Raw genomic sequence first — 22,220 nt, 5'->3', positions numbered from 1 at the left:
CTACAACGTCCCTCAGAACAACGAGACAACAAGGTTTTTATTGTGTTTGAGATTGAAGAGAGACGCAGACGAGAAAGAATGAGAAAAGGAAGGAAAGGAGAAAATAGTTGTGGGAGTGTTTTGGCCGAATGTTCAGCACCAGCTGACAGAACAGAGAGACAGACAAGCTGTCAGCAGGTGGTGCACACACACACACACACACATAGCGGAGGTCTAGGTGGCTTCACACAGATGGCGAGGCTGGCATCACCGTGTGTTTACGTGTCTGTTGCTTTTACAATAACAGCCTTCTTTAATAAGCAGAGGAATGTGATCTGTTTACTTTTCATTATTTTACTGTTTATATTTCCTCATTTGTGTGTTTGAGTTATTTACTCTCATCTCTCCTGTCGCTCAACACCTTTCCTTCCTTCACTTCATCCTTTCACCTGTTCGCCTATAAAAGTAAATATAATGAAGGATTTTCTTCCTGTTTTTCAAATACATGTAATATTCAAAAATGAAAAGTGGAAGTGGGACCATGTGACTGTCTCATGTAGAATATGGACTCAGTAACCGCAGTATAGTCATACTCAGTGTGTGTGCGTGTGCATGCACGTGCGTGCGCGTGTGTGTTGGTGCCATGCTAACAGTTTACACATTAACCCCGATGCATTACAGCTACAAACATCCTAGTACGTCCTTAACACTGTGTTAAAGTGCTTTAAACCGTATATACTTAACATTTAGACGTTGTACGTGTTCCTGCACCATATAAGGAATATAAATCTATGAAGCAACAAGCTGGGTAAAGAACGTATTTAAGAAAATAAATCCTGTGACAGCAGATAGTTTTACCTGTTGTTTGGACACATGTTTCTTATGTAGCTGCAAAACCAAGTTTAATCAACAGGGTTGTAGTTTATAAATGATATACTTCTAGTTTCTTCAGCTGTGAGACTCACAACATGTATTCAAACTTCTCAAAGCAACAGAATCACATCTCTCCTGTTGACCTGTGTGTTCAGTACGTTTTCATTTCTCAGCGTTTCTCCACAGAGCAGCAGAACACACTCCTTCAGCTCACTTTATTAACCGAGTGGCAGCGCTTTAAAAGCAGTGATTATGAGCAAGGATGGTACAATGTAGGATTTATATATTAGATATAAACACTCACAATAAGTTGATCGTAGTGAATTTCCACTATCAGGACGATCGTGTGACTTGAAAAAGCCGCGTAGCTCTCGCTTGTATTTATTTATGCTTATGATTACTTTATTTAAGATTGTTTATTTGTTCGTCTTATCTTAGATGGAAATAACCGTACCAAAAAAATACATTTACCGTTATTCAGTTATAATATCGGATAATATTGTGAATCGCAATTATTTTGGACGGGATAATCGTGACATGAAATGTTCAGATCGTCCCATACCTTATCTTGAATCATATTTATTTTAAAATTTGACTTTTTTGTACATAAAACCACAAAACTCACATTTTTAGAGTCGCTGATTCTGATTTATTTGTTGTAAATTTTTCCAAAGTTTGTTTTAAATTCCATAATTTTATATGTGTAGAGAAGTTAAAGCTCCAGAATGTCCTCCCCCTGTTCTCTCCCCCGTCTCTCATCATTATTCTGTCCGTCCCTCTGACCCATCTGTGTCTCCCAGACGCTCCCACCACTCCCCCTCTTTTTCTCTCCTCTCTCCCCCCCCCCTCCCTCACATTGACCCCTTTTGTTCACAGCTATTGGGAGGTGGGGGGGGGGGGCAGGAGGGGTCCGGTCAGCTGCTTCCTCAATATGTGTGTGTGTCTGGACAGTGTGGGAATGTGTGTGAGAAAAAGTAGCAGACAAAGCTGAGTCGAGCCTCAGAGTGTGTGTGTCACCCAGCGAGGACACACACTGTGTCGGAGCATCCGCAGGACGTGTAGTTTGGAGTTTCACTGCAGAAGGAAGATTTGTTTTAGTTTCTTTTATTTTTTGAATGCTTAGCTAGCGGAGAAGAACATCTTCAGGGTATTACCACAGGAATATAAAACATCTACGGGAGTGAAGAGACTATGCAGCCTTCATCAGGCAGTCACAACCATGTCAACTGTGTTCAGACGCAACTGTGCGGTGAGGAAAGCCAAAGTTTCTCTTCCAACAGCTGTGATGTCTCTGCGTTGATGTGCTTTGTACCTGAGGATTGATATTGTTGCTGCTGGATGATGTCCTCAAGCTATTTCTTTGATTTACTGCGTGTTGTTTAGGTGTGATCGATCGTCATTGATAGAAAACAAGTCATTTACCAAGTTAAAGTTTCAGCTTCTCAAATGTGATGATGTGCTGCTTTCTTGTGGTTCGTATGTTTTAACTGTTGGTCAAACAAAAGAAGCAATTTGAAAACTTCTTCATAGGCTTTGGGAAATTGTGACGTTAAAGAGAACGACTTTTGGGTTGGAAATACATCCTTTTGTTGGTAATCCATTTATACATCGTTGGTTTGTGACATTCTGCCCTCAAGTCTGTCGTGAAGTCTCTTTTCAAGTTTTTAAGTCATTTTAGATTTCTGATGAAGAACATGACAATCAGTGTGTGTGTGTGTGTGTCTCTGTGTGTGTGTCTGTGTGTGTGTGTGTGTGTGTGTCTGTGTGTGTCTCTGTGTGTGTGTCTGTGTGTGTGTGTGTGTGTGTCTGTGTGTGTCTCTGTGTGTGTGTCTGTGTGTGTGTGTGCGTGTGTGTGTGTGTCTCTCTGTGTGTGTGTGTGTGTGTGTGTGTGTGTGTCTGTGTGTGTCTCTGTGTGTGTGTCTGTGTGTGTGGTGTGTGTGTGTCTCTGTGTGTGTGTGTCTGTGTGTGTGTGTGTCTGTGTGTGTCTCTGTGTGTGTGTCTGTGTGTGTGTGTGCGTGTGTGTGTGTGTGTGTCTGTGTGTGTGTCTGTGTGTGTGTGTGTGTGTGTCTCTGTGTGTGTGTCTGTGTGTGTGTGTGTGTGTCTGTGTGTGTGTGTGTGTGTGTGTGTGTGTCTGTGTGTGTCTCTGTGTCTGTGTGTGTGTGTGCGTGTGTGTGTGTGTCTCTGTGTGTGTGTGTGTGTGTGTGTGTCTGTGTGTGTGGTGTGTGTGTGTCTCTGTGTGTGTGTGTGTGTGTGTGTGTGTGTGTGTCTCTGTGTGTGTGTGTGTCTGTGTGTGTGTGTGCGTGTGTGTGTGTCTCTGTGTGTGTGTGTGTGTGTCTCTGTGTGTGTGGTGTGTGTGTGTCTCTGTGTGTGTGTGTGTGTGTGTGTGTGTGTGTGTGTGTGTGTGTGTGTCTGTGTATATGTGTGTGTGTGTACGTGTGTGTGTGTGTGTGTATGTGTGTGTGTGTGTGTCTGTGTGTGTCTGTGTGTGTGTGTGTGTCTGTGTATATGTGTGTGTGTATGTGTGTGTGTCTGTGTGTGTGTGTCTGTCTGCAGGCTACTTAATGTTCTTCTGTCTGACTAGGCCCTGACCTCCGCCTGCTCCCTGAGAAAAAGAAAGTGTGAGAAAAATGCTCCGTTGATGGGGGGGGGGGGGTGCATGAGAGGGGTTAGAGCAGACTGCCTCTAAACAAAGCTAGCCCTGTTTGTCTGGCTGTGTGTGCGTGTGCGTGTGCGTGTGCGTGTGCGTGTGCGTGTGTGTGTGTGTGTGAGAGACACCTTGACCTCTACATAAGTACTACATCTCTGTCTGGACTGTGTCTGAAAACCTTTTTCTCTCTCAACACAGAAACATACAGAGCTTGTTGTTGAGTTGAACCTTCACAGTTAAAGCATTTAGAATCAGGGCTGGTGTGTATATTTTATTTATATTTATTTAAATATATATATATTTCATCACTAACTTATAATGAAGCCTGACTCAAAAACAAATGTATTAAATACTGAAGTTAATAAATTGATGAATTGAAAGTGTTCAACACATAATGAATCACTAACTATTATATTCATGTATTAATGTCTGAATCTCCAATAGAAGGATTCACTGGTAGGTTTCATATTTTGACATCAAGTCATTTGAAGAAGTCACAATTTTCCGATGTGTTTACAGATTAAGTGGTTGTCAGGTCATGTAACACAGCGTTATATAGTTTATTGGTTGACCATCCAAAGAATGGATTCATACTGTTGGGTGACTTTGAATATGACTAATATTTTAAATCCATATTATAACAGGCTTCCATAAAGGTCACAAATAAGAACATATTCTTTCTGTTCACATACGAACAATCTTTCCTTCATCATTTGTTTTTATTTATTGACAGGTTTTCATTTAGCTGAATATGATGAAGATATTAGTTATTTTTCTCCACATGTGACAATATTGTTTCAAGTGTATTTCTTTATTTTATAAAAGCGTGAAGTCTCTCAGGACCAACACACATCAAACTTCAAGTATATTGGTGACTCTACACACACACATGTACATTGTACAATGTGTGTGTGTATATGTACCTCTGACATTTTTTGTAAAAAATAAACAAGGTGCATTATCTTCTTTTAATCTTTTGTCTTTATTTATCTCTTAGATCTATTTATTTACATTCATATTAATTGTTTTTTCTTTATATTCATCTCATTTCTACCCCTTTGCTTTATATTAAGCATTTTGTTTGCTGTGTGTTTGTGTAATAGAATAAAAATATAAGTAGCATTTATTTATTGTTTGGGTTTAGGAAGAAAACTACACTTCCCATAATGCAACGGGATAGATTATTTTTCATTCGGCTCTCCTTGCCTGGACAATTCCCAGTGTCCATCATCAGGGTTATTTTGCTCAGAAGACTTCGTGCAGCTGACTTTAGGAGTAAACTGACCTCCATCTTTGTCTCTGTGTTGTTGCAGCCCAGCTGGAGTTCGTCCAGATCCTGGTGATCGTGGTGGTGATGATGGTGATGGTGGTGGTCATCACCTGTCTGCTGAACCACTACCGCCTATCAGCACGCTCCCTCCTCTCCAGACACGCCCCCGCACGCAGGAGACACCTGCCATTGGCCAACGTAAGTGAAACATTTAGTCATGACACCTGTATGTACATAAATGTAATTACTCTTTCATATCAGATCAGAAATGGGTGTTAAAAGTATTATATTATTATGTTGCAAGACTTTCTTTAGTTCTTTAAGGAATCAGATTTGATTCATCTTGAAGTCTGACCCGATGGCAGTCTGATCATTATAGATGCATATTAAGTGTAACCGTGGCCTGAAGCTTTGTGTTGTCAAAGAAGAACTGGTGGCTATAACACCATGGAGAAATAGCTGTTAAGTCGCAGTGAAAAAGGGTCATTTCTACTGCTTTCATAGCAGATATTTAATAAAGCGGATGCATTAAATATAAACAGCAGCACATATTCAGTCGAAAAACATGAAAACATTTGAATTACAACCTGCATGTGAGTGTGGAGTTCAAAAGCAGTCAAACACACTTCAATATACTCGAATATCACTATAGAAACACGTCAAATAACTTTACATGAGTCAATAAACACATCCGGGCCGAACAGACGTCTCACTGAGGAGCAGAGCAGAGTCACTTCTTCTGAGAGTTAGAGGAGCGCTGGGTGAGCATGTGATCACAGTGATTAAACACTGCTGCAGGATAACGCTAACACACTGACTCATTTCTTCATTAACTGCCACACACACACACACACACACACACACACACACACACACATGGGCTGATTTACACCTGAGGCTTCTCCAAACATATGACTTCACTCTCTGAATCAACTGCTACTGAATCACTGGTGTGTGTGTGTGTGTGTGAGGCTCCAGTCTACAAGTAAGATACGAGTAAAGAATGAAGCATAAAACACACACACACACACACATACACAGAGCTCCTGATAAACTCAGGGGAGTCATTGTCCTAGTTAATTTGGATTAGCAGACTGACACACACACATACAGGCGGGAAAACTGTCGCCTGAGAAGAAAACACTAAAGTTGGAAAAGTTCCTTCCAGACATTTTTATAGAAGTAAAAAGCTGCTTTTGTCTTCTCACTGCGAAGCATCGAGACGCAACTTTCAAATAATGTCCTCAACAGTGTGTGTATTCATTCTGGAACTTTATTATTCTACGCTGGGAAATTGTGTAATTACAGCAGCAGAAAGGTCACAAGATGTGAAGACAAATCAAACACAAGATAGTCGTTTGAGAAATGTTCTATGTGTCAGTGTTATGTAAAGATTCTGCAGTAAGAGCGACACGATTACTTTATGAAAATATGAGAACATTTAAAAAAGACACATTAGCAATGAGTACCAGCAGAGCCCTCTAGTGGACAAACAGTCAATCCAACAGTTAAAACACTTCAGTACAGAAAAGTTCACTTCACACTAAAATTGCTAAATTAAAAAATGTTTTAAAAATGCAATAAATATATTTTAGAATTTCTAACTCCTAACATAAGTATCAACAGTGTTGTATAGCAGATATAGTACTCATCTATAGTATGCTGTTAAATACTTTGGACTCACTAAGAGAATATAAATACAACTCATAATAATGTAAACATATAATTCACCTGTGCTCTCTCTCTCAGGAGGCCAGTCTATGGTCTTCTGAGGGCACGGGGACAAACAGTCTTAATGAGGTGAGTTACACAACATTCATTTAACCAAGAGCTCAGGTTAATGTTCCAGCCACAGCAGTAACCTGATGTCCGTCCTCACCCCAGCACCAGGTGTACAACCCGCGGCCCCCAGACAGAGGCGTCCCCTCGTCCTACCTACAGCGGGAGCCTCAGCACGCCCAGCCTCCTCTGCAGTCGCAGCGCTTCCAGCACTCGTATGCCCCGACTCGCTTCCAGCCGACGTATCCCTACCTGCCCCAGAGCCTCATCGATCTCCCCCCCACCATCTGCCTCTCGGACGGGGAGGAGCCGCCGCCGTACCAGGGCCCCTGCACCCTGCAGCTTCGAGACCCGGAGCAACAGATGGAGCTGAACCGCGAGTCGGTCAGAGCGCCGCCCAACAGGACCGTGTACGACTCCCACCCGCTCCACCCATCCAGATCCTGTCTGCAGACCAGGTAACCATCAACACGTTGTCTGTCTCTACGCTTCTCTCTCGTTCATTCACACTCTCCTGTATAACGAACCTTCAATCAGCAACTTTCAAACTTCACCTCAATAGTTTCAGGACCGTTAGAAAGTTCTACACAGACACGGCTGAAGTGCTCCGATCAAGTAAAAGCTTTGCATTCAAAATATTAGCATCAAAATGTATTTAAAGTACAAAACGGCCCATTGAGGAATTATAAATGTTATATTATTGAATTATAATTCACTTTATTGTTGCAGCTGGTAAATGTGAAGCTTCTTTTTTTACAATATAAACTGGCTTGTAGCTTGTGAATGTCAACAAGGGTCAATAAAGTTTTATCTCAACCTATAATAATACAGGATAAATGATTATATTTTGTATTATTTACCTGTTATCAGATGAATGTTGTGGAGCTAAAGGTACGATATTCACCCCGGAGGTGTAGGGGAGTAGAAGTGTAAAGTAGCAGGAAATGGATATAAATAAATAAAAGTACTGAGTTATTGTCCATCACTGGTTTAAATGAGACATGACAGTTTCCCTGAAGAGTCTACTGGTGATGGTACAGAGTTAGAACGTCTTGATGTTTCTGTGCACAGTCTGCTCCTCATGCGTCTGCTTCTACTTGTTGTTTTGCTCCCATCCGTCTCATTTATGAGCCTTGTTGTTGTTTTGCTTGCAGTCTGCAGGCCCCTCCCCCGAGCATGCATTCAGGCGTCAGTGTGTTGGAAGCCCAGGAGGCCATGTCCCGGATTCAGAAGCAGGCCTCTCGAGTGGAAGGAGCTCCCCCAACCTACAGCGAGGTGATCGGGCACTACTACCACCCGACATCCCTGACGCCTAGCCACAACCATCGGACCGTATCGTCCTCACAAGCACCGCCGTCCTCGTTCATACACGGCCTGCTCCGACTTCCGCCTCAGCAGCAGGGAGGTGTGGACAACAGCAATGCGAGGAATACGAAGGAGAAATCCCAGAAGCCCCAGCAGGTGTGACAGTGCTGCCTCTTTATTCCTAGCCTGCGCGCGGGGGGGAAAGAAAACTGGATTTTTGTCTGCTTTGCCACTTGGGAAGTGGTCAGCAGCCAATGAGGAACAACTTGGTGAAAATCCACTGAACGGTTTAAGGGCTGCTTCACGTTAGCTGCAGTGTGGACACTTTCCCCACTTCACGGATCGGGCTAGGACTGGCTTCTCGTTAGGTAAGAACACATGGAAACCACATCGCTCCTGCAGAGCACAGTTTCACGAGAAAATCTGGCACTTCCTGTTCCACAGCTTCTTATTTCCTGTCTGAGGAGCACTTCAGATGAAGCGATGATGATGTCAGAGAAGAAGGGCCAGAGGAGGAAAGGGAAGTCTCCTTCTTCCCGTAACTTCCTCCCTCCTCCGTTAGACTGATCTTCATTCATTACAAATATTTACTCCTTCTGTTTGTTTCTATAGAACATTTTCTTTGTTTGTTCGTCTTTTTCGCGCTTACAAAAAATCTTGGCGAAATGTTGCAATCTTCTTGGTTCTTCCAGGTTTTGTTTTCTCGTGGTAACCCCCCCCCCCCTCCATTTAGCTGCACGTTCACGGCTGCACAGTCCAGCGTTGGCAGCGACTCCTGCACCGGGCTTTAGCTGCATCACGGGGACATGTCAGCACGTAAGAATAGATTAAGTTAGCGCTATCTGAAACTAGCTTACCAGTCGTAGCACAGTGCTAGAAGTCCTCGAGCTAAACGTGTCTGCCTTATATCGACCAACTGATGCAGGAGTTGTCGCTGAAGCTTTTATTTGTATTTTATGCTTTCTAAAGAAGGTTTGCACAAAGTTCAAGACATCTGCAATATGATTGATGAGAGAACACAGACGATGATAGATTCTTATTGTAAAGATGTTGTTTCTGTTTTTACATGTTGTCTAGTTTTAGAAACATCATTAATCTGTTGGGGTGCCAACTTTGACGTTGAACATTTTGCTACAGACATGTCGGCATGTATTACATTCTGAGTATACACACACATGTATGTGAACCGAGAGCGAAGGTAAAAGCACGAATTTAGAGTTATTTATATAAATGCTGAAAAAAATTGCACTATTTTTTAGTATGCGCAGATGGAACGTGTGAGAGAGACTTTTATTGTGAAGGAGCTCTGTACATTTGACTCTACACGTAAAAAGAAGGAGAGACGTGAAAGCACAGGGACTCACCGGAGGGACGGACCGGCTCGGTGCACAGCAGCCGGGATCACAACAACACTTCAGGAGATTCTGACTTTGGATCAACGGACTCGCATCGTTACCGTACCATTGATATAAAAACTAATAAATCCTTCCTTTATGCAAATGGCTCCCGCGAGCCAACCGCAAGTCAGCATTCAACCTGTGGGTCCATCAGAAACTGTAGCTCTCTCTCATTCTATTGGCTGAAATCGTTAGCCAATCCCAAAGCTGGCTGTCACGACCTCGAGCCGAGCACAGACGACTTTCACTCACGCCAATCAGACTTTGTCACAAACAAACAAACGTCTGAACTAATCACGACAATGTGTAGCGTACCGTAGAGTAGAGCGGGACGCAGTGAAGCCTGCTGTGTGTCATTCTATTTGAATGTCAGAATTGTTTGAGGGAAAAGAGAGAAGCGACACAGATCCACGTGACACCTCACGTCCTCTTCGTGGTGCGTCACTCCTGAGGGCGGAAGCCCGCTCGCCCTGCAGGCCCCGAGTGATATGCTGACTGTGCACGGCTGTGACCCCCACACACATTCATGCACACAATAGCCCAACGTGTTCTGGTCACGCACCTCCAGTTTCTCTTAAAGTTGCATCTCTCCTGCCTTCTAAACACCCACAATCCCCTCTGGTAAGTGTGTCTCTGTTGCAGGCATCTCTGAGCACTTTACTGCCCCAGGGAAGAGACAACAATCTCCCGTCAGCCAGCGTCAGCCCATAAAACTACGTCAGAACCCTTTAATATTGTAGGTTAGGTTCCTCCACCCTTCAGAGCCACACTTTTAAAAGATGCAAAGAGTTGTTCTCCAAAACTTTAAACATCCTTCAAACTAATTATAACCCGACTGCCTGGAGTCACCGATCATCTGAAGTCTGCGCTGCGTATCGACTTTTACTTTGAGAAATATGTGTTTTTCTACAAAACTCTTCTTTTGTTTTCTCAAATATATGAAAGTGTTAAATTACATTAAGTTAAATGTTCTTTTTACGAGCAGAACTTTGGCTGAATAGAATATAAACACTTACAGAAACACTTCTGTAAAGATACCATAAAGGTATTTATGTTTAATACTTTTAAAAGTAATATGTATTGTTTTTATTTGAACCTTTTGGAGCAGAACTCTTTGTGTGTTGAACGCAGCACGAGATGGGTTGTCTCAAACTAAACACACCGAAGTGTTGAAAAGTGACACGAGTGTTGAAAGTAACTCGTCTTGTGTCGTCTCTTTAAGAGTGCGCCAATAAAAAGGAGACGATTAGAACGTGCAGGCGTTTGTAGTTCTCGTCTCTCAGTTGCTTCGTGTGTGATGTGGAACTAATATTAGTTGAATTTATCTTGCTGTGAACGCACCCTTCAGTGTCCAGTCTTTATGCAACAGCGCCCTCCACAGGGACCGAACCAAACCACAGCCAAAGCTCCCGAAGCTGATCAGCCTAACTTTGTAGGAGAGGAGAATCAACGGCCAAAAAAAGACATTTTTATAATCTGATACGGTGAATCCTTCAATCTTTGTCTTTTTTTCTCATGTATTATCGTTACATCTTAGTTCTGTTAGTCTGAAAGGTAAAAGAAGTTATTTCCAGAATCTGTCTACAGATAAATTATAAGAAATGTTTCTAACTTGTTTCTTAATCCAAATAAAGATCGTATTGTCTGTCGTGTTGAGGATTCTGGAAATAAAGATATTTATTTACCTTCCAGACGAACAGACTGAATTACTGTGAAGCCTCATAAAAATGGATTCGTGTCCCTGTTAAAACAGACATGGGGTTACATCCAGGGGTTTCCTGTTGTACGAGTCCTGCCTTAAACTTCTGTGATACAAAAAAGACGAATAATCAAAAGTGACTTCTTAGTGATTCACCTCCGTCTGTCTTGTTTACTGTCTCTCGTTCTCCTTCTGTTCCTGTGTGACGAGCACTCGAAGAAAAGACAGAAAATCACGATTTAAAGAAATGAATCTCTTGACCCAAAGCAGCTGAAGGAGTGACGAGCGGATCAATCAGAAATATAAATCCTTTCACATCGGAATGAGATTACGAGTCCGGTCCCAAACACAAGTTTGCATCATTTATTCCCCCTCTCTTTCCTCCCCCCTCACCTGTATTTGACTTGTGTTGGGACCGGGCTGTTTCCTTTACACGGTTTGGTTCCCTGGAGGGTTTGCAGCGGGTATGAGAAGGCTGGACGGGCTCCGATCAGGGCGTCACTGTAGAAAACAAGTCGCGTTAATGTGGAGAACCTGCCGTGCAGAGGATCTCTCGCTTCAGGGAAACCTGCGCTGGCTGACAACACAATTAAAAAAAGACAGAAGAAGAGAGGAGGGGAAACACAAATCACACGTTCACTCACACAGGTGAAATGATCACACACACACACACACACACACACACACACACACACACACATGCAGACATGAATGTTTTCTGTAGTGGTAAAGCAAAGTTTAAAGGAATAACTTAACCCTGATTCGTTTGTATATTAATGACCTTTGTTTTTCTCTCCGGTGGACGAAGAATCAAAAAGTCTTGATGAATTAAGTAAATGGGAGCTGCTTTCAACAACAGTAAAACTACATCAACACATCTGTTTACAAACTCTCACACAACTGGTGCAGAACCATCCAAGTGTCTTGTATCCAGTCGCACAGACTCTACTTCACACACACATTTCAAACCCCTCGGATCAAGTGTGAGACTCAATACAGAAGTCTTTTAAATTGTAAGGTTTAAGCAAAAGGTCATGTGTGTGTGAAGTAGTGTCTGTACGACTTGTGTGAGACTTTGTAACAGATGTTTTGCTTTAAAATCTTTAAAAGGATTTTTAGACTTGGTTCATCGTGGGGGCAAGAAAAACAAAAGTTTGCTCCCAGAATTCAGGGTAACACAGGGCGAGTGATGGACGTACTGAGGATCATTCTGGGCGGGGGAATAGTCCTTTACGTGTAATCTACATAAAGTATTGTTCACACATGAAACCGATCATGTTTCTGTCTCCTGCGATGTGTCGGCCATCATCTGGAACTGTTGGAACACATTTCTCTTCGCATTAAGCCGGCGTGAAGGCAGCGAGGCAGCAGTGTTTTTGTAAAGTCGGCGGACTATGTCTTTTCCCAGAGCAGTGTGTGAGTGTGTGTGTGTGTGTGTGTGTGTTGCCCTGGGAAAGACTTCCAGCTGTCTAGACTAAAACTAAACACACACACGCAGAGCAGACTAAACAAACTAGCCTCAGACCTTCCACACACACAGGTGCTCCTTCATACATCCACATACATTTTTGTTCTCTAACAAAAACATTAATCTAACACACACACACACACACACACACCCCTCCTCCTCCTTCTTCCTGTCTGAACAAGCTCTTCCTGTTCCCTAGAGATGCCTGTTGTCCAATGACAGAGCTCCTCTCAGACCGTCCCTCGCTGCCATTGGCTGGCCGGCTTTTTTTCCGTTCTCCTTGGAAAACGTTTGTCGTTTGTTATTGTTGCATTATATGTCGTACAAGTGTGCCTGCCTGCGCTGAGACGGGTGAACGTGAGTGGCTAGTTTGGGCTGTCAATCATCCTGGGCCACGCCTCCTTACTGTCTCAGATGATGATGATTGGATGATGATGATAAGATTGAGGATGATGAAGATGTTTTTGATAGTGATGTCGAAGAGTGCGTTGCAATACACCTACTATTTGCCTTTTTGATAATATTAGTCATATTTTAACGTAGTGTTCTAAATGTACGTTTTTTTATTGTTGTTTTTATTGTTGTTTATTCACTTGAGAACAAAAATCATTTTCAATCCATCAATCACACAAAAACCTTTTCTTTTTTCTTTTTGTGAAACTTTGAGAGTGTAAAAACTACCTACCACACACACACACACACACACACACACACACACACACACACACACACAGAGGACGTGGAAATGTACTTCTGCTTTTAAGTGCTATTTCTAGTTTGAAGAGCAAATGATTGCAAACAGACGCTGTACACTGAGCTCGACCTCTGCGCTCTCATAAGTTCAAGTACATTTCTTCGTGACATGAACATCAAGTGTGAACGCTACATCCAGAATCAGCTCCGGCCCGCCCCAGCGTCTACATGTTGTGCCTTCTGGGGTCCGGGCGCAACGGAGACTTCGTCCCTCAAATACTCTGTAATAATACTCCAATGCTGTTTGTTGCCTTCTGACACTGACTGCACCGACATGTTAATAACACACTTCTCATCACATGGCCACGACGTGTGGAAGTCCATTCACCGGGAACATTTGATTAAATGTGAGGAACGACAAAATAAAATACTCAAGAGATTGATCGTTTATTCTTGACGACTGCGAACATCGACATAACAAGCAGTTAAAAATGATGTGGAACAATTAAAAGCTTTTTATTGCCCTGTGGCGAGATTGTTTTTGTCAAAAATACTCAATGAGTTTGTAAATCAGAATTATATGTGCTCACTACGTCGTAATATTGATTTACGAAGTTGCATTTTTGTTACTATCTGATACTTTTAAGTGTTTTTCTCTTTTATTATTCTCACGTTTAATCCTCTTTTCTTTGTTTTCCTGGCAAATATGGGCTTCCACAGTGGTGAAACAAGTTACTTATGCTGCGTTCCAGAAATGTCGGATATAAACATCTACATAAACATTTTAGCATAACTTGAATATATCATATAATCAGATAATAAATGAAAAGCTTCGTTACATCCGAAGCAAAAACACACCAACAGCTGGGATCCTTCTACTTCTGACATTTAATGAAACGTAACATAAGAAACAGTTACAAGACAGAGGAACCACCATAGAAGTAAACAAAAACAAGTCTCCACCCTCCAACACACACACACACACTCACACTCACACACACACACGCACACACACACACACACACTCACACACACACACGCACGCACGCACACACACGCACACACACACACACTCACACACACACACACACACTCCCCAGTCTTCATCATTAAAGACATTTCCAAAGAAGGAATCCTCCTAAACGAGACTCGACAAGAGTTACACCTGACTTGAACTTTTCTTATGTTTCTTTTAGGGCCAAACACTTTTTACAAATTCCTTTTTTCCAGTTCCTGTAACTGTTCACAAGTATTTTAAAAGAATAAATAATATCAGCAGCAGACTGGAGAAAAGGCCAAGTGTCAAAGTGTTTCCCCCGTTTGTGTTTTCTGCTCTTTGAATCAGCGCTGCACGGCGCCTTTCCTCTGATAATGTTGAAGAAAATATATACGTTAATAAAACTCCTGGTTGCAGTACGTGTGCATATTTAAGCCTCCATATCTTTGCGGACACGGCAGCGCCTGTCCACCGCAGTGACTATTGTAGAAGTCTTCCACCTGTTGTTGAGTTTTATCCTTCAAGCATCTAAAAAAATAAAAAACGTGGGACTTGTACAATAGCTCAGTTTGTTCAGCTTTCCTACATGTGGCTTGTCAGATAAAATGTGTAGGAACCCTGATTCTGTTTATGTAGAAGAAGTGCAGCAGCAGGCTCATCGCTCCTCCATTGAAGTGGAGGGAGGGTGAAGTTTAAATCCGTTCACAGCATGGCTCACATACTTATATAGAGGCCTACTTATCCTCAATGATAATAACTGCTTATTTGTGTATTAAAAAAACGTTTATTTTTAATTTATATTGGATGGTCTTCGTGTTACAAGGTTTGTTTTGTTGTTGTTTTTCTTCTGTTTGTTACAAACCGAAGACAATGTTTTATCGTTGTTGTCACAGAACATGGTATGAATCGGACACATTTCAGTTAGCCTTCGATTTAAAAAATTAATAAAAAAGTTTTATAAATATTTCCGAGTCTTCTCTGGTTATTTATTTTGTTTTTGTTTGTTTTTTTATTTTATTTTAAATGTATATAAATATTGTATTTTTACAGTGTATTAGTAGTTTTACTTTAATAACCCGCTGCTGATGAACATCCTGCACTACTCTGTGTCTCCAGCAGGGGGCGCGCTTCGCTTATATTTGTGACTTCCTGTTCGACGTCTCCTTCTACCCATAATTCCTTGCGTTATGGGGTTGTTTCCTGCTTCTAATGAACACCACTTCAGAGGGATTATATAAAACGTGTCTGTCATATTCAAATAGTTGCTAAACGTGAACAGAACAAACGTCTGCCTTGATGATGGCCGATCATACAGTGACGTCATTCTAACCCTTTGACACGTCATTGGGACAGAAGCAGGTTTGATAATAACTCTCATGATGACATTATAACTCTCATGATGACATTATAACTCTCATGATGACATTATAACTCATGATGACATTATAACTCATGATGACATTATAACTCTCATGATGACATTATAACTCTCATGATGACATTATAACTCTCATGATGACATTATAACTCTCATGGTGACATTATAACTCATGATGACATTATAACTCTCATGATGACATTATAACTCTCATGATGACATTATAACTCTCATGATGACATAATAACTCTCATGATGACATAATAACTCTCATGATGACATTATAACTCTCATGATGACATTATAACTCTCATGATGACATTATAACTCTCATGATGACATTATAACTCTCATGATGACATAATAACTCTCATGGTGACATAATAACTCTCATGATGACATAATAACTCTCATGATGACATTATAACTCTCATGATGACATTATAACTCTCATGATGACATAATAACTCTCATGATGACATTATAACTCTCATGATGACATTATAACTCTCATGATGACATTATAACTCTCATGGTGACATTATAACTCTCATGATGACATAATAACTCTCATGATGACATTATAACTCTCATGATGACATTATAACTCTCATGGTGACATAATAACTCTCATGGTGACATTATAACTCTCATGATGACATTATAACTCTCATGGTGACATTATAACTCTCATGATGACATTATAACTCTCATGGTGACATTATAACTCTCATGATGACATTATAACTCTCATTGTGACATTATAACTCTCATGGTGACATTATAACTCTCATGGTGACATAATAACTCTCATGGTGACATAATAACTCTCATGATGACATAATAACTCTCATGGTGACATTATAACTCTCATGATGACATAATAACTCTCATGATGACATAATAACTCTCATGGTGACATTATAACTCTCATGATGACATTATAACTCTCATGGTGACATTATAACTCTCATGGTGACATTATAACTCTCATGGTGACATTATAACTCTCATGTGACATAATAACTCTCATGATGACATATAACTCTCATGATGACATTATAACTCTCATGGTGACATTATAACTCTCATGGTGACATTATAACTCTCATGATGACATTATAACTCTCATGATGACATTATAACTCTCATGGTGACATTATAACTCTCATGGTGACATAATAACTCTCATGGTGACATTATAACTCTCATGGTGACATTATAACTCTCATGGTGACATTATAACTCTCATGATGACATTATAACTCTCATGATGACATTATAACTCTCATGATGACATAATAACTCTCATGATGACATTATAACTCTCATGATGACATTATAACTCTCATGGATGACATAATAACTCTCATGATGACATATAAACTCTCATGATGACATTATAACTCTCATGATGACATAATAACTCTCATGATGACATTAATACTCTCATGATGACTATAACTCTCATGATGACATTATAACTCTCATGATGACATTATAACTCATGACTCATGATGACATAATAACTCTCATGATGACATAATAACTCTCATGACTCTCATGATGACATAATAACTCTCATGACTCTCATGATGACATAATAACTCTCATGACTCTCATGATGACATTATAACTCTCATGATGACATAATAACTCTCATGATGACATTATAACTCTCATTGATGACATAATAACTCTCATGATGACATTATAACTCTCATGATGACATAATAACTCTCATGAATGACATAATAACTCTCATGATGACATTATAACTCTCATGATGACATAATAACTCTCATGATGACATATATACTCTCATGATGACATAATAACTCTCATGATGACATAATAACTCTCATGATGACATAATAACTCTCATGATGACATTAACTCTCATGATGACATTAATAACTCTCATGATGACATTATAACTCTCAATGGTGACATTATAACTCTCATGATGACATAATACTCTCATGATGACATTATAACTCTCATGACTCTCATGATGACATTATAACTCTCATGATGACATAATAACATCTCATGATGACATAATAAACTCTCATGATGACATAATAACTCTCATGATGACATTAATAACTCTCATGATGACATAATACTCTCATGATGACATTATAACTCTCATGATGACAGTATAACTCTCATGATGACATTATAACTCTCATGATGACATTATAACTCTCATGATGACATAATAACTCTCATGTGACATATAACTCTCATGATGACATAATAACTCTCATGATGACATAATAACTCTCATATGACATAATAACTCTCATGATGACATAATAACTCTCATGGTGACATAATAACTCTCATGATGACATAATAACTCTCATGGTGACATAATAACTCTCATGATGACATTATAACTCTCATGATGACATTATAACTCTCATGGTGACATAATAACTCTCATGGTGACATAATAACTCTCATGATGACATAATAACTCTCATGATGACATAATAACTCTCATGATGACATAATAACTCTCATGGTGACATAATAACTCTCATGATGACATAATAACTCTCATGATGACATATAACTCTCATGGTGACATAATAACTCTCATGATGACATAATAACTCTCATGGTGACATTATAACTCTCATGATGACATAATAACTCTCATGGTGACATTATAACTCTCATGATGACATAACTCTCATGATGACATAATAACTCTCATGATGACATAATACTCTCATGGTGACATTATAACTCATGATGACATAATAACTCTCATGGTGACATAATAACTCTCATGGTGACATAATAACTCTCATGATGACATAATAACTCTCATGGTGACATTATAACTCATGATGACATAATAACTCTCATGGTGACATAATAACTCTCATGGTGACATAATAACTCTCATGATGACATAATAACTCTCATGGTGACATTATAACTCATGATGACATTATAACTCTCATGATGACATTATAACTCTCATGATGACATTATAACTCTCATGGTGACATTATAACTCATGATGACATTATAACTCTCATGATGACATTATAACTCTCATGATGACATAATAACTCTCATGGTGACATTATAACTCATGATGACATAATAACTCTCATGGTGACATTATAACTCTCATGATGACATTATAACTCTCATGGTGACATTATAACTCTCATGGTGACATTATAACTCTCATGATGACATTATAACTCTCATGATGACATTATAACTCTCATGATGACATTATAACTCTCATGATGACATAATAACTCTCATGGTGACATTATAACTCATGATGACATAATAACTCTCATGGTGACATTATAACTCTCATGATGACATATAACTCTCATGTGACTAATACACTCTCATGATGACATTATAACTTCTCATGATGACATAATAACTCTCATGATGACATAATAACTCTCATGACTCTCATGATGACATAATAACTCTCATGATGACATAATAACTCTCATGATGACATAATAACTCTCATGATGACATAATAACTCTCATGATGACATAATAACTCTCATGATGACATTATAACTCTCATGATGACATTATAACTCTCATGATGACATTATAACTCTCATGGTGACATAATAACTCTCATGGTGACATAATAACTCTCATGATGACATAATAACTCTCATGATGACATAATAACTCTCATGATGACATAATAACTCTCATGGTGACATAATAACTCTCATGATGACATAATAACTCTCATGGTGACATTATAACTCTCATGATGACATAATAACTCTCATGGTGACATTATAACTCTCATGATGACATAACTCTCATGATGACATAATAACTCTCATGATGACATAATAACTCTCATGGTGACATTATAACTCATGATGACATAATAACTCTCATGGTGACATAATAACTCTCATGGTGACGGTGACATTATACTCTCATGAGGACATTATAACTCTCATGATGACATATAACTCTCATGTGACATTATAACTCATGATGACATTATAACTCTCATTGATGACATTATAACTCTCATGATGACATAATAACTCTCATGATGACATTAACTCCAGACTCTCATGATGACATATAACTCTCATGATGACATAATAACTCTCATGATGACATAATAACTCTCATGATGACATAATAACTCTCATGTGACATAATAACTCTCATGATGACATTATAACTCTCATGATGACATATAACTCTAATGATGACATTATAACTCTCATGATGACATAATAACTCTCATGATGACATAATAACTCTCATGATGGCCATTAATAACTCTCATGATGACATAATAACTCTCATGATGACATAATAACTTCATGATGACATAATAACTCTCATGTGACATAATAACTCTCATGATGACATAATAACTCTCAATGATGACAATTATAACTCTCATGATGACATTAAACTCTCATGATGACATATAACTCTCATGAGACATTATAACTCTCATGATGACATATAACTCTCATGATGACATAATAACTCTCATGCCTCTCATGATGACATTATAACTCTCATGATGACATTATAACTCTCATGATGACATTAATAACTCTCATGGTGACATTATAACTCTCATGGATGACATAATAACTCTCATGATGACATAATAACTCTCATGATGACATTATAACTCTCATGATGACATTATAACTCTCATGATGGACATAAAACTCTCGATGATGACATTATAATCTCATGATGACATTATAACTCTCATGATGACATAATAACTCTCATGATGACATAATAACTCTCATGGTGACATAGAACTCTCATGATGACATATAACTCTCATGATGACATAATAACTCTCATGATGACATAATAACTCTCATGATGACATAATAACTCTCATGATGACATTATAACTCTCATGATGACATATAACTCTCATGATGACATTATAACTCTCATGATGACATTATAACTCTCATGATGACTTATAACTCTCATGATGACATAATAACTCTCATGATGACATAATAACTCTCATGATGACATATAACTCTCATGTAGACATTATAACTCTCATGATGACATAATAACTCTCATGATGACATAATAACTCTCATGATGACATTATAACTCTCATGATGACATAATAACTCTCATGACTCTCATGATGACATAATAACTCTCATGACTCTCATGATGACATAATAACTCTCATGACTCTCATGGTGACATAATAACTCTCATGATGACATAATAACTCTCATGATGACATTATAACTCTCATGATGACATAATAACTCTCATGATGACATAATAACTCTCATGATGACATTATAACTCTCATGATGACATAATAACTCTCATGATGACATTATAACTCTCATGATGACATAATAACTCTCATGATGACATAATAACTCTCATGATGACATAATAACTCTCATGATGACATTATAACTCTCATGATGACATATAACTCTCATGTGACATTATACTCTATGATGACATAATAACTCTCATGATGACATATAACTCTCATGATGACATTATAACTCTCATGATGACATAATAGCTCTCATGATGACATTATAACTCTCATGACTCTCATGATGACATTATAACTCTCATGATGACATAATAACTCTCATGATGACATTATAACTCTCATGACTCTCATGATGACATTATAACTCTCATGATGACATTATAACTCTCATGGTGACATATAACTCTCATGATGACATAATAACTCTCATGATGACATATAACTCTCATGATGACATATAACTCTCATGATGACATAATAACTCTCATGATGACATTATAACTCTCATGATGACATAATAACTCTCATGATGACATTATAACTCTCCATGAGTCTCATGATGACCATATATACTCTCATGATGACATATAACTCTCATGATGACATTATAACTCTCATGATGACATAATAACTCTCATGATGACATTATAACTCTCATGATGACATAATAACTCTCATGATGACATTATACTCTCATGATGACATTATAACTCTCATGATGACATAATAACTCTCATGATGACATTATACTCTCATGATGACATAATAACTCTCATGATGACATATAACTCTCATGATGACATAATAACTCTCATGATGACATTATAACTCTCATGATGACATATAAACTCTCATGATGACATTATAACTCTCATGGTGACATAATAACTCTCATGATGACATAATAACTCTCATGATGACATTAATAACTCTCATGATGACATAATAACTCTCATGATGACATTATAAACTCATTATGACATATAACTCTCATGATGACATATAACTCTCATGATGACATAATAACTCTCATGATGACATTATAACTCTCATGATCATGATGACATTATAACTCTCATGATGACATATAACTCTTCATGATGACATTATAACTCTCATGACTCATGATGACATTATAACTCTCATGATGACATTATAACTCTCATGATGACATTATACTCTCATGGTGACATAATAACTCTCATGATGACATAATAACTCTCATGATGACATAATAACTCTCATGATGACTAATAACTCTCATGATGACATAATAGACTCTCATGATGACATATAACTCGCATGATGACATAATAACTCTCATGATGACATTATAAAACTTCATGATGAATAATAACTCCTCATGGATGACATAATAACTCTCATGATGACATAATAAC

General features: G+C 38.8%; 1 protein-coding gene across 1 annotated transcript; it reads left to right on the top strand.

The window, feature by feature from the left end:
- Window positions 1-1,885: 1,885 nt before the first annotated feature.
- Window positions 1,886-15,071, top strand: LOC115008188 (protein TMEPAI-like). The gene is made up of 5 exons (XM_029431592.1): window positions 1,886-2,101; window positions 4,813-4,967; window positions 6,519-6,569; window positions 6,654-7,006; window positions 7,703-15,071. Exons 1-5 carry the CDS (start codon window positions 2,044-2,046, stop codon window positions 8,013-8,015), a joined length of 930 nt encoding a protein of 309 aa, XP_029287452.1. The 5' UTR covers window positions 1,886-2,043; the 3' UTR covers window positions 8,016-15,071.
- Window positions 15,072-22,220: the final 7,149 nt, after the last annotated feature.

Source organism: Cottoperca gobio, chromosome 5, assembly GCF_900634415.1.
Source record: "Cottoperca gobio chromosome 5, fCotGob3.1, whole genome shotgun sequence".
Taxonomy (NCBI): domain Eukaryota; kingdom Metazoa; phylum Chordata; class Actinopteri; order Perciformes; family Bovichtidae; genus Cottoperca; species Cottoperca gobio.
This window is presented reverse-complemented; position numbering and strand designations above follow the sequence as displayed.

Coding starts and splice junctions, on each gene's coding strand:
- LOC115008188 (XM_029431592.1), top strand. CDS start 2,044: ATGCAGCCTTCATCAGGCAGTCACAACCATGTCAACTGTGTTCAGACG. Junction 2,102..4,812: donor TGTTCAGACGCAACTGTGCG/GTGAGGAAAGCC, acceptor GTGTTGTTGCAG/CCCAGCTGGAGTTCGTCCAG. Junction 4,968..6,518: donor GACACCTGCCATTGGCCAAC/GTAAGTGAAACA, acceptor TCTCTCTCTCAG/GAGGCCAGTCTATGGTCTTC.